This window comes from Carcharodon carcharias, chromosome 20 (genome assembly GCF_017639515.1).
Source record: "Carcharodon carcharias isolate sCarCar2 chromosome 20, sCarCar2.pri, whole genome shotgun sequence".
Classification (NCBI taxonomy): domain Eukaryota; kingdom Metazoa; phylum Chordata; class Chondrichthyes; order Lamniformes; family Lamnidae; genus Carcharodon; species Carcharodon carcharias.
In genome coordinates, this window is record NC_054486.1 from 86,698,839 (window position 1) to 86,719,085 (window position 20,247).

The 20,247-nt window shown below is 41.0% G+C and overlaps 1 protein-coding gene across 1 annotated transcript in view; it reads right to left on the reverse strand.

Moving 5' to 3' along the window:
* Nucleotides 1-3,403: 3,403 nt before the first annotated feature.
* The window catches only part of sgpp1b (sphingosine-1-phosphate phosphatase 1b), a 42,744-nt gene continuing 25,900 nt past the window's right edge, over nucleotides 3,404-20,247 (reverse strand). Inside the window, exon 3 of the mRNA XM_041214561.1 lies at nucleotides 3,404-9,885. Coding sequence (XP_041070495.1) covers nucleotides 9,334-9,885 — 552 coding nt within the window. The 3' untranslated portion in view covers nucleotides 3,404-9,333. The remainder of the gene's footprint in view (nucleotides 9,886-20,247) is intronic.

The following is a 20,247-nucleotide window of genomic DNA, read 5'->3' on the forward strand; positions in this document are numbered from 1 at the left end:
GACTGTACGGGAATTGTCCGTAAGTTCAAACTACCGATAGGCAATTACCCTGCAGTGGGAAACCATCCGATATTCCCATTTAAACTGGAGACCAGCTGATTCCAATTGTCTTACCAGAATGCCAGGAAAAGTTAGAACAATTAAAAACACTTTAATTCTTGGCTAACTGTAGTACTAACACACCACTCCCCTCCCACCCCTTACTGGACCATGCCCCCCACCCCCAAATACGCTCCCACCCCCCAATTATCCCCCCACCATCCTGAATCTTCAACTAGACCCCACACCACCCCCACCCCTCCTGACCATCTGACCCCCTCCATCCTATCTACCTACATACTTAGCTTCTTCCGGGTTTCCCAAAGTGACGTTAAGACTTAGCTGGCTTATAGCAGCTAATGATGTAAAATAAAAAGGGAACGTGGCTTCCTCTCCCCCAAATCTGCTGTGGTCAACAGAAGGCCCTGGGAACCCGCTCCACCGCGCTTTTCTCTTTTCTCACCTGGCCCGATGGTTTGTATCCCAGGCTGCTAAAGGAAGTGAGGATAGAGATATTGGAAGAGCCTCCAATGTTCCCTAGATACAGGGGAGGTGCTAGGGATTGGAGGGTGGCAAATGTGATAAGTAAGTTACTATGGATGCCCTTGCAACCTAAACACTGGCCAGTTTAAAATCAGTGCTGGATTCAGAAACAATAATCATAAAAAAAATCAACAGGCACTTGGAGAGGTTTGAATTAAGTACAGATAGCATTGATTTGTAATAGGCAGATTGTGTTTGACTGATCTAATTGAATCATTTTTGATGAGGTAACAAAGGATGGTGATATAGACTTGGATATTGGAATACAGAATAAAATTTCAAAATTTCCCTCTGATACCAAACAGTGAGGATGATACTATTTGACTGTGAAAAGACTTAGGTAGGTAGCAGAATGGGTAGATAAGTGGCAGTTGGCATTTAATACATAGAAGAGCGAGATGATACATTTTGGAAGAAGCGATAGGGAGAGGCAATATGGACTTATTGACAAGGTTCTAAAAATAGTGCACAGGGACAGAGGAACTAGGGGTCTTGCATCTGGATCTTTGAAAGTGGCAGGATATGTTGAAAGAGTAGTTAGTGAAACAGGGATCATGACCTTCATAAATAAGAGATGGAGAACAAAAAACAGCGATGTTATATTGAATGCTTATAAAACTCTCATTAGGCCATAACTATAGTATTACGACCAGAAGCCTCTGCCAAGTAGTACCTTCCCACTAGTACTGATCCTTGCAAAATTGAGATCAATGTAAATCAGGGGCAATCTCGCCACATGTTGGAGTCAGACCTCACACAAAGGAAGATAGTTGTGGATATTGAAGGCCAATCATCTCAGCCCCAGGACTTTGCTGCAGGAGCTCCTCAGGGTACTGAAGCAGCTCATGACTGTATGTAGCAAGATCTAGACAACCAGAGTCTGAACTTATTAATGGCAAGTAACACTTGTGCCACACTGTCAGACACTGATGATCTCCAACAAACAAGAATCTAACCACTTCAGCTCGACATTCAATGGTATTATCATCGCTGAATTCCCCATCAACATGGTGGGGCTTACCATTGACCATTAACTGGGCCAGCCATATGAATACAATGGCTACATGAGCAGATCAAAAGTTGGAAATTCTGCAGTAACTCACCTCCTGACTCCTCAAAGGCAGGAGTGTGATGGATTGTTCTCTACTTCCTTAGGTGGGTGCAGCTCCAAAGCTACAAGTGCAACATCATCCAGGACAAGGTCAGGCGGCTTGGTCAACACCCTACCATTACCTTAAACATTCACTCCCTCCATCACTGACACACAGTGGCAGTAGTGGGTACCATCCACAAGATGCACTGCAGCAGCTCCCCAAGGCTGCAACAACACTATCCAAATCTGCGACCTCTACCACCTAGAAGAACAGGAAGCAGCAGATGCATGGGAACACTAACACCCGCAAATTCACCCCCAAGCCACACAACATCCTGATTTGGAACTATATGGCTGTTCCTTCAGTTGCTGGGTCAAAATCCATAACCCCCTTCCTGACAGTATTATGCGCACACCTATACCACATGGACTGCTGCAGTTCAAGGCAGCAGCTCACCACCAACTTCCTAAGGGAAATTAGGTATGGGCAATAAATGCTGGCCTTGCCAGTGAAACACACCCCATGAACAAATAAAAAAATTCAGAAATATATATATGTGTTTGGTCTGATTAAATGTACGAGTTGGAATGCCTCAATATTGCAAAGTTTATAATTTTCAGTTAAGAAATTAAAAACTCAAATGTTTTAAAAACCAATGGTGGGAAGTGACTGGCAAAACATTATCCATGGCAAACAATCAAGGTCCCATGTGCAGGTGTACACTAATCTAACCCCATTCTAACCTCTAAATTACAGGCAGCCATTGTTACTCTAACAGGCTATGTAATATTTATAGTACTCTGCCTACTTACCCCACTGCTTGGCTACTTTGAAGAAGGCTAACTATATGGACTTTGATCAATTTACTTTCTTCCAGAAATTCCTCAAATTCCTTTAAGAACGTGACTCGGGTTCAGGATAGTGCATAAATGCACCGTCAAATGTAATCCAACGAGATGAAGTTGAAGGAGAACTAATAGCCTTCACACTTCCAACCAGAGAGTTGAGTCTTTGGAACGCTTCCTCAAAAAGCAGTGGAAGCAGAGTCTTTGAATATTTTTAAGGCAGAGCTAGATAGATTCTTGATTAACAAGGGGGTGAAAGGTTTTAAGGGGTAGGCAGGAATGTGGGGTTGAGGTTACATTCAGATCAGCCATGATCTTATTGAATGGTGGAGCAGGCTCAAGGGGCCGAGTGGCCTACTTCTACTTCATATGTTCATATGTATGTAACGCTCAACATTACTGATCAAATATTGAACTATATTGCTAATTACTTGTAGCTCCAGTGTGAGTGAAATTTCATTTACTATCCATGCTGGTTCCATAATAAAATTACTGTTGATGGCTACTTGCTGTCTGCACTGTTGGGCAATTCTGCTGAGAGACGATAAAAAATTAAAAGGTAAACAGCTGACTGTAAGTCCTATTATGGAAGTCATTGCCACATAAGGCTGTGGAGACCAGGTCATTGAGTGTATTTAAGACCGAGATAGATAGGTTCTTGATTGGTAAGGGGATCAAAGGTTACGGGGAGAAGGCGGGAGAATGGGGTTGAGAAACTTATCAGCCATGATTGAATGGCGGAGTAGACTCGATGGGCCGACTGGCCTAATTTCTGCTCCTGGGTCTTATGGTCTATTATCAGGAACCATTGTCCAAGGAGTACTTTTGCCAACACTTTACTGTTCTACAAAATATATTTACAAAAAACCCACACACATTCAGTCAAGTTCATTGGACTTTTTATTTTAAGCTCAGTGCAAACTGCAATGATGTAAGTGAATTGTGAACTGTGTCGCATACAAGACATTGCTGACCAGCAGAGCTAACACTGTTGGAGGATGGGGAGGAAAACCAATGATTAACACACAAACTGTTACAATATTTAAAGCCACAGAGTTCAAGGCAAGATAGTGATCTGAAAACCAACATTTAAAAGATCTGGAAAGTTTGAGAAAAAACAAACGCATGCTTGTGACAAAAAAAATACTGTCCTGGTGCTACCAACATAACTTTGTAAAAACATATTTTGTTCTACATTTCATTAACTTCAGTAAAAGAATGCAATGCATCTTTATTCACAACTGTTCAACATTCAAATAATAATTAAACATATTTAATTACCAGTACATTTACTCTTCAGTCACTTCATATACCTGTGACAATTGTTTGTCTTTGTTTTTTTTTTCCAAGTTCTGCTGTGGATATATGCCAGCCAAGAATCGTACCATGTGTTTAGATATGGACTTTGAGCCCCTTTCATCCCCTCGCATCTCTCATCCTAAAATATCCTTTGAGCAGATAATTTATTGCAATGTAAATTACACTGAAAATTGCAGAAAACAGACCAAATTTCCACAATCAGGACATACCACACTCTCCAATTTGCTCTAAGTATAGGTTGTGCTCATCGGTGACAACCTGCTCAGCTGGGCTAAAGGACTTTCTGTCCATCCCCCAGATTTTGGCCTAAAACGGACCATCTCAAATCGCATTGCTAGCACTTCCAATAGCTTGAATTGCTTTATAAAAAAACCAGAAACCAGACAGAGAAAACAAACAAAAAACTTCCATTTTTAGCAGATTAAAACTAAATTAGTTTAGAGGTTAATGGCTAAGAGCAAAAGCACAAAAGCTGTGTCAGCGAATAGGGGAAAGGTCATCAGGAGTAGGTTTAACTTTCTTGGTGGAGGAGCAAAAATAGAGATCAAGAAGTTCAACAATGAGCAAAGAGCAAAGAGGAAACAATTATTTAAAAAAAAGTAAAGGAAGCAAATACTGTAGTTAATTTTAATCACCATGGATCCTGTTCAGTTTGAAGAATCCCATACAGTATATAGATGTTCTGGCAGTGAACACAGAAGGATTGTTATCATGCATTTTTGTTGCTTTTGAGTGGTCTCACATGAACTTACAAATCCATTTACAGTCAATAACATCCATATGATTACATTACAATTTGAAACATGTGCCACAATGAATGCATCTATTTAAGTCCACAGCCTTTGTGAATTATTCAAATGAAGATTAAAAAGGCAATTGTATATTTTGAAAACAGCCAATTCCTACAATCACTGCAATTCGAGGCAATTGCTAGACTTTGTTATTTTATCAGGACTCCACAAATAATTCCACAACTATGTATCCTCTTCTCTGCATTTTAAGTGGCCAGTTGAAATGATAGAGGCTCTTATTAATGAGTTACAAGGACAGTCTGCAAAAAGGTGGGGAAATATTCTTTAACAGAACTTTTTACAGGAATTCACTGTTTGCCAGCATGATCCCAACCCAGGACTAAACTTCCCCACAGGACACTCCCATTTATGGCTTTGCTTTCTGATCTCCTGTGTCTGCCATTCCCACATGTGCATAATTTGCAAGGAGCAGATTTATCTCAGCAAACCAATCAGCTGCCCATGCAGCTTCAACACACAGGCAACTCCCCTGTGTGTGCACATGCACAAGGAAATGAGGCAAGTTACTGGATGAACAGTCAGATCTTGCAAACTGTTATGGTCAATAGATTTATTAACTTCAGAAAAACTGTATAGCATGATGAATCTTTATTCAGTTAGCAGTAAAGCAAAGGAATTGCATTTAATGCTTTAATAAATAACCTGTTTCACCCAAAATATTCTTTCAGCCCTTTAAGGATTGCAATATTTCTGAGTAAAATTTTAAATACAAGTTTCCAATGTTTTTTTTGTTTATTTCCAGAACGGGTTAAGAAACTCTCTTTGGCTTCAATCAGTTCTACTTTACTACATACACTATTGGAAAGTGAAAAGAAAACCTTTTTATGATGCACAGAAAAGCGCATTGGATCTATTAGCACTGAAAAAAAATAATGCTTGTTGTTAACGTGCAACTGTGAGAATTCTATTCTGCTTCTGCTTTCATAAAGTATCCCCATTCCAGAAAGCACATTTCGTAAGGGATGCAGGAACCTGCTTTGGTTATAACATTCAAAAATGTGGCCCAAATTCTAACAAGCCTCATTTACAGACATGTGGAATAAATAGGAAGGGAGTATCCCAAAAGAGTCATTGTGCATTAGCACCAATAAGATTATTGGACCACAATAATCTGAGAAGTTCCAGATTTAGAACGGATGAATATATTATTCATATAGACTCAAATGTAGTTTGAAATGACTATAGAACTTACTTACATTAAATCACTAGTGCAAATTTAAACATTTTCCATGACCCAATCACCATAAACACCAAGAGCTGAAACAAAAAAAAATGCATTCCTACGAAGGAACACACACCTTCTTATAAAAACAATCTATCCTTATTTATATTTCATACAACAGACTCACAACACTATTTTAATGTTGTTATGAGTTGACAGAAGTGCTCAGCACTCAACAATCCCCACATGCCCAGGGTCTCTGGTTAAAAAGCTTTAGCTCTTACAGCACTGATTCAAACATAATAATAATTTGAGCGCCCTTTGCCCTTTAGGCTTTCTTTATGAGCATCAGGATAGTAGGGGGAAAGATGTAATGTTTGGGCTTGGGCACAGTATCAACAGATTACTCCATGGTACAGTGGCCTCCATTACAGCCGGGCCTGATCATGCCCAAGCTCCAGGCATTCATTCAACTGGAGCTCACTGGATGGCAAGATCAATAGATTAAATTTAAGCCTCAGCGATGTCAAAACCATTGGTAGTGGCCTTGCTGCCATTCCAACTCAAATAATTAACTTGTTACAGTGCACGGATTGAACCAGAGGCCTTTCTAGCTCCTATGGCACAGTGACATAGCACATTGTGTGTTTAACCACCAACTGTCATTGGGAAAGGAAGGGCAAATCATTGTCAAAATCCAGGGAAATTCAGGTGCTTTTACACTAGAAATAATTCATTGTCTTCCTACATTTTGCAGATGTCTATTTAATAGTAATGTAGGAAGACAATATTAATTTATACATAATGATATATATATGTTACTGTAGGTTTGAAGCTTCTAAATAAATCTGTTTAAGTCTCCTATCTCTCCCCACAAGCAGCAAAAACTTAAGAGAGTGCATAATCAATAAAACGCAGGTTCACATTTTTAAAGATGAAAGGCTGCTCAGGACAAAACAGCCTTACAGCTTTCCAATTAAGAGACATTATTGAAAGGTGGTGTGGTGGCGGGGGGAGAAAAGAGAAGAGGGCTAATAAACAAACCAATATGCTAATTCATCAAACTTTTACACTGGAACCCAAATACTTTCTAATTCACATGTCCTACGCTATCAAAAAATATTGCAGCATAGTTGGTGAGTCCAGTGTCAATGTACAGCACAGCATCTATAACATTACCTTCAGTCATACTCGTTTAAATATTTTCCTTATGGTTTTAGCCAAGTTCTAAAATCTAAGGGATAGTTTTGTTTCTACAAGGTAGTGTATTCGTGAACAGATGTTCTAATTAATCCCCCCCAACCCTACTCCATGCTACACCCTTCAATATTTTACCTCAGGAGTACAGTGCTACCAATGATAATGAGTTCCTTAGCCACACGTATAGAATGCAATGGAATAGTGCAGAAAGAAAATAAACTACTTTGTCAACTTTGTTTTGCAAACAACACTCCAGAAGTTTAGCACACAAGTTCAATCTGCACATCAACGTGATCCTGCAAGCAGAAAACCCAATGGGAGGAGTATTCAGAGGCCCTTTGATGGATTTTCCAATGGAACCCTTCATGGTCATTCATAAGATGCACAGGATGCTTCTCCTCTAGCACGGCATAAACTTGCCTACAAGACATTATGGAACTCTGCATCAATGGAATTAGTGAAAATCGAGCTTACTGCCATTTCAGACAAGTGTGAAGTATGGTACAGGCGAGTTTAGGCGAGAGGGGCAACAAAACTCTGGCTACCCTTAAAATCCAAGATTTTAAAAAAAATCAAGTGAGATTTTTGCAGTGAGTGGTCAACTAGGTAGCAATTGTCAACAGCACATACCACAGCAGCAGGTATAGTTAATACAAAAAGTTTTTGTGGAGGTGAAACTAGGGCACCTGATTTTTAAGGTGAGAATGAAATCAGAATCCATGGCCAGTTCAAAAGTAGAGTTATAGTCAGTCTGTCTTCAGAGTGACATGCAATACTGCAGGCTAACTAAAAACCTTATTGGACTTTCTGCTACGGGGACTAATGCCATGGGTGCGACAAAAGCTGGAACAAAAGCAGAAATGTTCATACTTCAGATGAAAAATAGAACTTTTTTCAATTTAACGACAATGTGGTTATGATTAATACTGTGTACTGACAAACACAGCTTCAGTTCCTGTTTCTGTAAGGATGATCAGTGGTTATGCAAGTCACCCAAGCCACCTTCACAAACTAATAATAACAAGGGAAAATGTTGTGAAACACTGAGGCTGAGAAATAGATTACATTGAAAAAGTGCATTTTTTTGTGAGAGCATGGTATTCCCACTGGGAAATGTTTAAATTGTGCAGCAAATAAGATTCTTGTATCAAGCTCCCCCTCCTAGAAAGATAAGATTGTCCAGTTTCTACTGAGTAGCCTTCAAATGAAAGCAGCTTTCACATCTTTCATGATACACATGCCACAGGATAGGGAAGTCAAGGGCATCATCCATTAGAAGAGATTTTTAGATTAACAGTCTCCCCAGATGGCAGCAGATTCATGACATCCTGTATTACATATAGCGCAAGACTGCAAAGCCATGCAGGAAAAAGCCATTACCATGGTGTATTTCAGTGAGGGAAATCACCAGCATCTTTATCATTGTATGTAAAGTGGCTACCATTGTAGGAAGCCATGCATACATTAGTCCCAAATCCTATGTGGACTCTAAAATGTGGGACATAAGCAATACAAGTTTAACTAGAAGGTCTCAGGCTGAAAATTTAAACATAAGGGGCAATCTTGCATATCAAAAGGCATTGAATCCAGTGTTAGTGATTCCAAAATATCAAAGCTAATGACATCTTGTATCCTAATACTCCAGAGCTTGCATTTAAAAACAGGTCTGATTAATCAAAACTGAAAAAATACGCACTTAAAAAAGAATTCAAGTGCCCAGATGAAACACTGCACAATTGCAGTACTTGGAAGGTACATTTCAGTTGTAAATTAGGAGTGTGGTCTAAGCTTAAACAATTAACGGGACTACAACCCCAACATGGTGGAAGGGAATGTCAGAGAAAATTGTTGCAACTCATCATTTGAGGCAGTTAAAATTTATGATATCACTGCTGAAATTACAGCAATTCTTATGCAATAAACTAAAAGGCACAATTGAATAAGCTGTTAGGTACCTGAAATTTGAGTCTTTGTTATTACTAAATTACATTTGTACTCATTCTGCACATATTTAATCAGCTTTTGCAGGAACTTAATACAAACTTTCATAACCATTATGAGTTCCTTCTCCTCATATGCTCTTCAGAAGGCTAGTCTCAGAAATCTTCCGTCTAGATATAGGAAAAATAACCAACTTCTTAAATTTGTAGTCACATCTCAGCGTTCTCTTCCAGACAACTACAGGCTTCATATGTGGCCAAACAGATGCCTGCTCAGGGGCATGGACAGAACAGGTAACTGATCTGGAAGATTTCCATTCAAAACTTTGCATTCCTGCTTCCAATTAATAGCTGTGTCAAAAAGACTTTGTCCTCCCATCAAGAGAGATTCAGGTAATTAAATAAGGAGGGAACCAGAAACAGGGCCACAAATCCTACCATTCCATATGTCATGTAACGATAGGGAAGTTCCACCTCCATTCTCTTCCGTGCCTGGCGGATGTCAGTGCATGGAATACGAAATATCTTGCAGGCCAGAGGGATAGTGCATGCTTTCAGCACTGCTCTGGTTAGTAACAGGACCACCACCCCAAGTGCAAAACGCAGAAAAGCTCTTGTAATGAGATTAAATGTGATTGCTGGGGGAGAAAATGGCAGAGCATCAAGGGGAGGGTCTGGCAATATGCCAAACATGTGATTAAAATGAGATGCACAAGCGATACCTGCGCCTGAGCCTAGAATTTCGGCCGTGTCACCACGCGATGTGCTCCATGTGTCGAGGGTAAATGAAAAGAGTCCCATTCCTAGGTGAAGGCTGATGATGAATAAAGGGGCATACTTGTAGGTTAAGTTGAAGTTGTCAATTATGTCCAAAGCTGGGTGGAAGATGATTAAGATTAGGATGCTGTAAAGCACACCAGCGATGATATCCTGTTAGAGATGAAACAAAGAGTCAATATGAGTATGAATAATGCATCAGAACATAGTCCAAACACTACATTCACTTCAAAATTAGATGATGTCAACCTATGACCTAATGTGCTTTAATAGCTATGTATACCAGAAATTGCTCCACTATTGCTGACTGTGCCTTCAGCTGCCAAGAATCTAAGCTCTGGAGTTCCTCCCTAAACCTCTCTGCTTCTCCACCACTTTTTTCTCCTTTATGAAGATCCTTAAACCTACTTCTGATCAAGCTATTGGTCATTTGCCCTATTATCTCCGTATGTGGCTTAGTGTCAAGTTGCTGGCTTTGCAACACTCCTGTGAAGCACCTTGGGATGTTATATTTGTTAGAAAGTGTTATATAAAAGTTGTACTTAGTGACTCAAAAGGTCAACTGTGCTCTCCTCTGCCGATGCTGCCAGACCTGCTGAGTTTTTCCAAGTATTTCTGTTTCTGTTTTTGATATAAAAGTTGTTGTTGTAAACAGATTCCACTTAGAAACAATTAGGCCAAGTGGGACAGAGGAATAATTTGAAACAGTTCACAATTGAAGTCCCAGAACTAACCCCCCGCAGATTGAAATTGGCAGGTAAGATGTGGTGGGTATCATGGAGACATGGCTGCAAGGGGATCAGGACTGGGAGCTAAATACCCAAGGATATACATCCTATCAAAAAGATAGGCAGGTTGGCAGAGGGGGCCTTGTTGCTTTGTTAGTAAGAAATGAAATTAAATCGATAGCAAGAAATGACATAGGGTCAGATGATGTAGAATCTGTGTGGGTAGAGTTGAGGAATTGCAAAGGTAAAAAAACCATAATGGGAGTTATGTACAGGCCTCCGAATAGTAGTCAGGATGTGGGGCACAAGATACACCAGGAGATAGAAAAGGCATGTAATAAAAGTAAGGTTACAGTGATCATGGGGGGATTTCAATATGCAGGTAGATTGGAAAAATCAGGTTGGTAGTGGATCCCAAGAAAAGGAATTTGTGGAATGTCTACGAGATGGCTTTTTGGAGCAGCTTGTGGTGGAGCCCACTAGGGAACAGGCAATTCTAGATTTAGTGATGTGTAATGAGGCAGATTTGATAAGGGAGCTTATGGTGAAGGAACCCTTAGGAGGAAGTGACCATAATATGATAGAATTTACCCTGCAATTTGGGAGGAAAAAGCTGGAATCAGATGTAACGGTATTACAATTGAATAAAGGCAACTACAGAAGCACGAGGGAGGAGCTGGTCAGAATTGACTGGGAGATGAGCCTAGCAGGAAAGATAGTGGAACAGCAATGGCAGGAGTTTCTGGGAGTAATTTGGGAGACACAGCAAAAATTCATCCCTAGGAAGAAGAAGCATACTAAAGGGAGGACAAGGCAACCATGGCTGACGTAAAAGCTAAAGAGAAAGCATACAATGCAGCGAAGAGCAGTGGGAAACCAGGGGATTGGGAAGCCTACAAAGACCAACAGAGGACAACTAAATAAGAAATAAGGAGGGAGAAGATTAAATATGAGGGTAAACTAGCCAGTAATATAAAAGAAGATTGCAAGAGTTTTTTTTAAGATATAAAGAGTAAGAGAGAGGCAATAGTGGACACTAGGCCGCTGGAAAATGACGCTGGAGAAGTAGTAGTGGGGAACAAAGAAATGGCGGAGGAACTGAATAGGTACTTTGCATCAGCCTTCACGGTGGAAGACACGAGTAACATCCCCAAAGTTCAAGAGTGTCGTGGGGCAGAGGTGATTATGGTGGCCCTTACCAAGGAGAAGGTGCTAGGAAAACTGAAAGGTCTGAAGGTGGATAAATCACCTGGACCAGATGGATTACATCCCAGAGTTCTGAAGGAGATAGCTGAAGAGATAGTGGAGGCGTTAATGGTGATCTTTCAGGAATCACTCAAGTCAGGGAGGGTCCCGGAGGACTGGAAAATCGCTAATGTAACCCCCCTGTTTAAGAAGGGAGTGAGGCAAAAGTCAGGAAATTACAGGCTGATTAGACTGACCTCGGTTGTTGGTAAGATTTTAGAGTCCATTATTAAGGATGAGATTTCAGAATACTTGGAAGTGCATGGTAAAATAGGGCAAAGTCAGCATGGTTTCATCAAGGGGAGGTCATGCCTGCAAAATCTGTTAGAATTCTTTGAGGAGGTAACAAGTAGGTTAGACAAAGGAGAGCCAATGGATGTTATCTACTTGGACTTCCAGAAGGCCTTTGACAAGGTGCCGCACAGGACGCTGCTCAGTAAGATAAGAGCCCATGGTGTTAGAAGCAAGTCCATGGATAGAAGATTGGCTGTCTGGCAGGAGGCAGGGAGTGGGGATAAGGGGGTCCTTCTCAGGATGGCGGCCAGTGACTAGTGTCAGGGGTCAGTGTTGGGGCCAACACTTTTCACTTTGTACATTAATGATTTAGATGAAGAAACTGAGGGAATCCTGGCTAAGTTTGCAGGTGATACAAATATAGGTGGAGGCGGCGGGGAGGCTGCAGAAGGATTTGGACAGGTTAGGAGAATGGGCAAAGAAGTGGCAGATGGAATACAACGTGGGCAAGTGTGAGGTCTTGCACTTTGGTAGGAAGAATAGAGGCATAGACTATTTTCTAAATGGGGAGAGAATTCAGAAATCTGGAGTGCAAAGGGACTTGGGAATCCTAGTCCAGGATTCTCAGAAGGTTAACTTGCAGGTTGAGTCGGTAGTTAGGAAGGCAAATGCAATGTTGGCATTTATTTCGAAAGGACTAGAATATAAAAGCAGGGATGTGCTGCTGAGGCTTTATAAGGCTCTAGTCAGACCACGTTTAGAATATTGTGAGCAATTTTGGGCCCCGTATCTCAGGAAGGATGTTCTGGCCCTGGAGAGGGTCCAAAGGAGGTTCACGAGAACGATCCCAGGAATGAAAGGCTTAACATATGAGGATCGTTTGAGGGCTCTGGGTCTATAGTCGATGGAGGGGGGATCTGATTGAAATGTACAGAATACTGAAAGGCCTGGATAGGGTGGACGTGGGGAAGATGTTTCCATTAGTAGGAGAGACTAGGACCCGAGGGCACAGCCTCAGAGAAAAGGGAAGACCTTGTAGAACAGAAATGAGGAGAAACTTCTTTAGCCAGAGAGTGGTGAATTTATGGAATTCATTGCCACAGAGGGCTGTGGAGGCCAGGTCATTGAGTGTATTTAAGATGGATAGATAGATAGGTTCTTGATTGGTAAGGGGATCAAAGGGTACAGAGAGAAGGCAGGAGAATGGGGTTGAGAAACTTATCAGCCACGACTGAATGGCGGAGCAGACTCGATGGGCCGAACGGCTTAATTTCTGCTCCTATGTCTTATGGTCTTATAATTTCCTTCAGATTTACCCCAGTAGGAAAACCTTTTGGATCCTAGTTAACTGACAAACCATGTTTTAAAAACACTTTGCATGAACTCACAGAAACCTTAATAAACTAACCCTCAAGATCAATAAGAACATGCAAAATATAAGTAGGAGAAGTAGGCCATTCAGCCCCTTGAGCCTACTCTGCCATTCAGTAATATCACAACTGATCTGATCTTGGCCTTAACTCTACTTTCTAGATGAAAAACACAGGTATGTTAAATATGAACTCAGGATGCACTTTATTTAATGTCAGTATCACTGTGTCATTGGAGATTATAGCTCATCTACATGTGTTCTTAACCACGGTGAGTGTGCATAGTGCAGAGAAAAAAGAGTCCCATTCTCCAGTAAAGGAACAATGGGGAATGGGAGGAAATGCATTCATGCACATATGTTTTTGTTAGAATAACAGTTTTAAGTAAATACAATCATGAAGAGACTGAACTCCCAAATCTACACTATACATTCTATTCCTCACTACTTTTTGTGCAATTCTCCATAACGTCCCTAACTGTGTGTATTAAATTACACAACTGGTTCTCTGGTGGGCTAAAATCTTAGAACTAGACTCCAAGTAACCAGTAAGCAAACTGAAATAATTAGTGGTGTCAGGAACAGATGACTACAAAAGGCAATTTGGCAATGATGCAAGGAAAGTTACCTCTAAAGTACTTGCTGCCCAACCCAAGTGAAAGACAAACACTGCAAAATACTATTTACATTACAACACTGGGCCTCATGTAAATACCATTTTAACCTACAATATCACAGTGGAGTCAAAGGGATATTTCCATTTCACAATATCTGTTATGTTAAAGGGAAGAGCGTATATGGGACAGTACTAGAAGCAAGTTAATAATGTAAAATTGTAGGGCGCATCACAGATATTCTTCACTGCTGTTCCTCCAGAATGACTAAGTTTTATCCGTATAAAAACAAAAAAACTGCGGATGCTGGAAATCCAAAACAAAAACAGAATTACCTGGAAAAACTCAGCAGGTCTGGCAGCATCAGCGGAGAAGAAAAGAGTTGACGTTTCGAGTCCTCATGACCCTTCGACAGAACTTGAGTTCGAGTCCAGGAAAGCTGAAATATAAGCTGGTTTAAGGTGTGTGTGTGGGGGGCGGAGAGATAGAGAGACAGAGAGGTGGAGGGGGGGGGGTGTGTGGTTGTAACACTCCACCCTGCTCTCTTGCCCACATGTCTGTCCTTGGCTTGCTGCATTGTTCCAGTGAAGCCCAACGCAAACTGGAGGAACAACACCTCATCTTCCGACTAGGGACTTTACAGCCTTCTGGACTGAATATTGAATTCAACAACTTTAGGTCGTGAGCTCCCTCCCCCATCCCCACCCCCTTTCTGTTTCCCCCTTCCTTTTTTTCCAATAAATTATAAAGATTTTCCTTTTCCCACCTATTTCCATTATAAAAAAAACCTCACTAGAGCTATATCTTGAGTGCCCTACCATCCATTCTTAATTAGCACATTCGTTTAGATAATATCACCAACTTTAACTTTAACACCTATGTGTTCTATTGTACTATTGTCGTTGACATCTTTTGATGATCTGCTTCTATCACTGCTTGTTTGTCCCTACAACCACACCCCCACCTCCACCTCTCTGTCTCTCTATCTCTCCGCCCCCCACACACACACCTTAAACCAGCTTATATTTCAGCTCTTTCCTGGACTCGAACTCAAGTTCTGTCGAAGGGTCATGAGGACTCGAAACGTCAACTCTTTTCTTCTCCGCCGATGCTGCCAGACCTGCTGAGTTTTTCCAGGTAATTCTGTTTTTGTTTTAAGTTTTATCCGTATGCTTTTTTAAAAAAAAAAGTGCTAGAATTGTTATCAGACTATCACTTTGTCACAGCAGGAATACCTCCATGGGTGCATCAAAGCAAGTGACAGTGTTGTGGCCCTAGGGATCAGCATTCTTCAACCATCTTTATTGCGCTGATTTACTGTTCTATTCACATCTTCATGATTTTCACCCTCGGGGGAAGGAACATTACTCTGCTCTATACTTATTTAAATGTTCTGTCATTTGTTGGATTGGTGGTTTCCTTGTGGAACGTGATGGTTCATTGTGTGGCAGCTCTGAAAGTTATTTGATTTTACCTTGGGCTGTATTTGGAAGCCTCTTACTTGGCATTCTGTATATGCTACCTGCATGGATAGTCCGACTATAATTAGCTTTGGCTTTAAGTCCTTACTGTTTGATTCCCTATGCCTCCAGGTGCCCTTGTCCTGTCACATAGACCAGGCAAAGGTAAGGTTTTCTCATCCCCATCCACCCCCACCCTCTCGTGTCTTTTCCAAGTTCATCCTGTCCATCACCCCAACCATCTATTGTGACTCCTTTCCTAGTAAACTGTTGACTTCCCAACTTCCCTTCCTGGCCCTCACAGAAGCTGATATTGTAAATGGTCCCCTAATCTCAGTTACTGTCCCCCTTCCTTTCAAATTGCTGGCATCACACACCTTTGCAAAACTATTGCTCCAGCTCCAACCTCCCTTGCCTCTCCAAAGTCTTAGAAATCTAAAATCTAATTCTTATTATTACTGCAGCATTATAGTTCTCTGCATTCTCTTCAATCCTCTCCAGCCCCTCGAAAGTTCAAGTCCCATTCTGTACTGCAATTCAGATAGAGAGGAGAGAAATCCAGCAAGGTAGACCGAGATAAAGGTAGAGAGATGGAGATGAAGAAAAATGGAATGAGAAAGAGAAAAACAAGACAATAACAGTAAGAAAAAAAAGAAACAGAAAGGAGAGAGAAGAAAAAGGCAGGAAAGAAAAAAAATTGACATGTTCGATCTCATTCACTGCACAAGCTCAGTTCTATCCTTTCATTTGCCTGTGTACTGTGCTCCCAAAGAAAATTCATCAAGCAAGAAATGTCAAAAATTTACTAAAATTTTGTAAACACTAAACCTATAAATTGAGAACATACTTAGCCATATCATATAAAATTCTGCCACTTTTAATATCAAATCTGTTCACTAAAATTTACCTTGTCAATGATGTCCAATTGTTAATTATTGCCAAAAAGGTTCTATACTATGTTCATGCTGGCCTTTTCACAAACTACAGCAAGATTCAAACCTTAGAAAGCAGACACTGCATCCATGAAGGACAATATTTAAATCAGACACAGTTGGACAAAATGGTTCACGTACTCCAAATCACAGAATTAGAAGGTGTGTAACTTCAACAGTTAGGTTTCTTCTTGCTCCTGCACCATTACCATGGGAGCACTGAGCTCTGTCCATTGACTCTTATGTAGTCAAACTACTTGTCTTGGATGAGCTGTAATTTCTGCTAGTTAAATATTGGCAAGATTAAAACATTCACCTTGGCACCCACTACTAACTTTGTACCATCATGGCAGATACCAGCTCTTTCCCAAGCACCGACTCAGGCTGAATCAGATTGCAAACTCAATATCCTATTCAGCACTAAGCTGAGCTTTCGACACCATATATTCTCCATTACAAAGACTGCCTACTTGCACCTTCGCTGATGCCCAGCTCTGCTCCTTCTTCAGCCCGTCTGAAACCCTTTTATCACTTTCAAACTGGATGATTTCAATGCTTTTTTGCCGACTTCCATCTTTTGTAAACTTCAGCTCATCCAAAACTCTGCTGCCTATATTTTACTCTGAATTGGTGCTTGCTCGCCAATCAGCTCGCTGCTTGCTTGCCTACATCAGCGCCCAAGACTCCTAAAGCCTCAAGTTACAAGTCATCCTCATGCTTAAATCCCCTAAATGGTCTCACCCCACTTTACGTAACTTGTTCTAGCTCAACAACCAAACCATTAGTCCATTTTCCCCAATGTAAAATGCTGTTGTATATAGCTAGTATTTGCCACAGCACCACCATCCTATTACCAAGTCCTATATCATTATCCAGGCAAGAAAATCAGTAGGAAATCTTAAATCATTGCTTATGCTAGTTTTCACATGAATGGAACTATTATCCAGCACTAAGAAACATGCATTTCCAGGTTGTGTGTCAATTGGAGGAATGACGATTTCCTGTGGGTGAAAATGTCAGACTGCCAAGCAACCAAACTCACAACCTTGTCTACCCAGGCAAGCAAAGGTGGCAATTTTAAAATTAAGTTATTCCTAGTTTTGAACTAAAAGTTTTGGCCTAAAAGGCATATTTTGTGCACTTATTTTTAATATGTTTGTTGTTCAGTGTAACAGCAACAGAACAATTCCACAGCTATATTGCCAAGACAATATCGACAACATAGTGACCTAATGAATGTCTTTTTAACAGTCAGTGCACTAATGGTTAAAGAATTAATTCCAGTTGTGAGAAGGGATGATATCCTAAATAGGTCAACAAACAAGGCTTTATGGATTGAGCTTAGAAATAAAAAAGGGACAGTCACACTACTGGGAGTATACTACAGACCCCCAAATAGTGAAAGGGAGATAGAAGAACAAATATGCAGGCAAATTTCTGCTTGTAAGAACAAGAGGGCAATAATAGTAGGAGACTTCGACTATCCTAACATCAACTGGGATTCAAACAGTATAAGGGGCACTGAGGGAGAAAAGTTCATGGTCTGTCCAGGAAAATCTTTTCAGCCAGTTAGTGACAAACCCAATGAGAGGAGATGCAATTCTAGACCTAATCTTGGGGAACGAAGAAGGGCAAGTGGGTGAAGTGACAGTTGGCGACCATATCAGGGACAGTGATCACAATTCAGTTAGATTTAGCATTACCATGGAAAAGGACAGAGATAAGGCAGAAGTAAAATTCTTGAACTAGGGAAGGCAAATTTTGCAGAAATGAGAAGGACTTGGCTGAGGTGGACTGGACAGCACTGCTGGAAGATAAAAGTGGAAAACCAGTGGGAAGCACTAAAAAGCAAGATCCTAATTGTACAAAGTAGACATGCCCCCTACAAAAATAAGAGTGGTACTGCCAAATCTAGACCTCCCTGGTTGTCTAGAGGAATACAGGGGAAGATCAAACAGATAAAGAAAGCGTATGATAGGCACAAAGAACTAAGCACTACAGATAGCCTAGACAAATATAAGAATGCAGGGACAAAGTAAAAAAGGGAATAAGGAAATCAAAGAGAGGGCATGAAAAAAGATTAGCAAGTTAAAGATAACCCAAAGATATTTTACCAATACATTAATGCTAAAAGGTTAGCTAAGGAAAAAGTGGGGCCTATCAGAGACGAAGATGAAAACTTGTGTGTAGATGCAGAGGCTGTGGGAAGGGTTTTGAATGAATATTTTGTCTCTGTGTTTACAAAGGAAAGGGAGGATGTAGATATAGTAGGCCAGAAGGAACACTGCGAGATATTGGACGGGATAGTCATAAAGAGAGAGGAAGTACTTGAAGGGTTGAAATCCTTGAAAGTTGATATGTCACCAGGGCCAGGTGGATTGTTTCCGAGGCTGAAGGAAGTCAGAGAGGAGATAGCAGATGCTCTGAGGATGATTTTCCAATCTTCACTAGATGCAGGGGAGGTACCGGAGGACTGAAGAAATGCAAACATAGTTCCATTGTTTAAAAAGGATCAAAGGAAATGCCAAATAATTATGGGCCAGTTAGTGTTACATCAGTGGTGAACAAATTAGTAGAATCAATCCTGAGAGATAGAATTAACTGTCATGTGGAAAGGCATGGTCAGCATGGATTTGTTAAAGGAAGGTCTTGCCTCACAAATTTGATTGAATTCTTTGAGGAAGTGACAAGAAGGGTTGATGAAGGTAGTGTGGTGGATGTTGTGTACATGGATTTTAGCAAGGCCTTTGACAAGGTCCCACATGGCAGATTGCTCAGGAAAGTAAAAGCCCATGGGATTCAGGGTAATGTGGCAAACTGAATAAAAGGTTGGCTTTGTAACAGGTAACGGCCAATGGATGCCCTTGCGAATGGAAAGTTGCCCCAAGTGGTGTTCCACAGGGCTCGGTGTTGGGACCCTTGCTGTTTGTGTTATATATCAACGATTTGGATGTGAACGTGGGGGGGCACGATTGGGAAATTTGCAGATGACACAAAGATTGGCCGAGTAGTGGATAGTGTAGAAGATAGTCAATCTCCAAAACGATATAGGTGGGTTGGTAGAGTGGGCGGTAAGGTGGCAGATGGATTTTAACATAGAGAAGTGTGAGGTCATACATTTAGGGAGGTCAAACAGTTACAGGGATTACAAAATAAATGGGAATATACTAAGAGGGGTAGATGAAGTGAGGGATCTTGGCGTACAAGTACACAGGTCCATGAAGGCAGCAGTTCAAGTAGACAAGGTTGTAAAGAAGACATTTGGGATGCTCTCCTTCACTGGCAGAGGTATAGAATATAAAAGTAAAGAAATAATGTTGGAATTGTATAAAACACTGGTGAGGCCACAACTGGAGTAGTGTGTGCAGTTCTGGTCACCACATTACAGGAAGGATGTAATAGCTCTGGAGAGAGTGCAGAGGAGGTTTACAAGAATGTGCCAGGGTTAGAAAAGTGTAGCTACAAGGAGAGATTGGATAGGTTGGGGTTATTTTCCCTGGAACAAAGAAGGCTGAGAGGTGACTTGATTGAGGTGTATAAAATTATGAGGGGAATAGATAGAGTGGACAGGATAAAATTGTTTCCCTTGATGGAGAATTCTAGAACCGGGGACATAGCTTCAAGATAAGTGGCAGAAGATGTACATGAGGAAGAACTTTTTTTACGCAGAGGGTAGTGGATGTCTGGAATTCGCTGCCCAAGTTGGTGGTAGAGGCATAAACTTTAAACTCTTTTAAAAAGTACCTGGTTCTGCACCTAAAGTGCTGTAAGCTGCAGGGCTATGGGCCGGGTGCAGGAAGGTGGGATTAAGAAAGGGCACCTGGGTGTCCTCGGGCTGGCATGCACAAGATGGGCTGAAATGGCCTCCTTCTGTGCTGTAACTTTTCTATGGTTCTATGTATGCTAAGTCTTTGATGGTTCAATGATTACAGG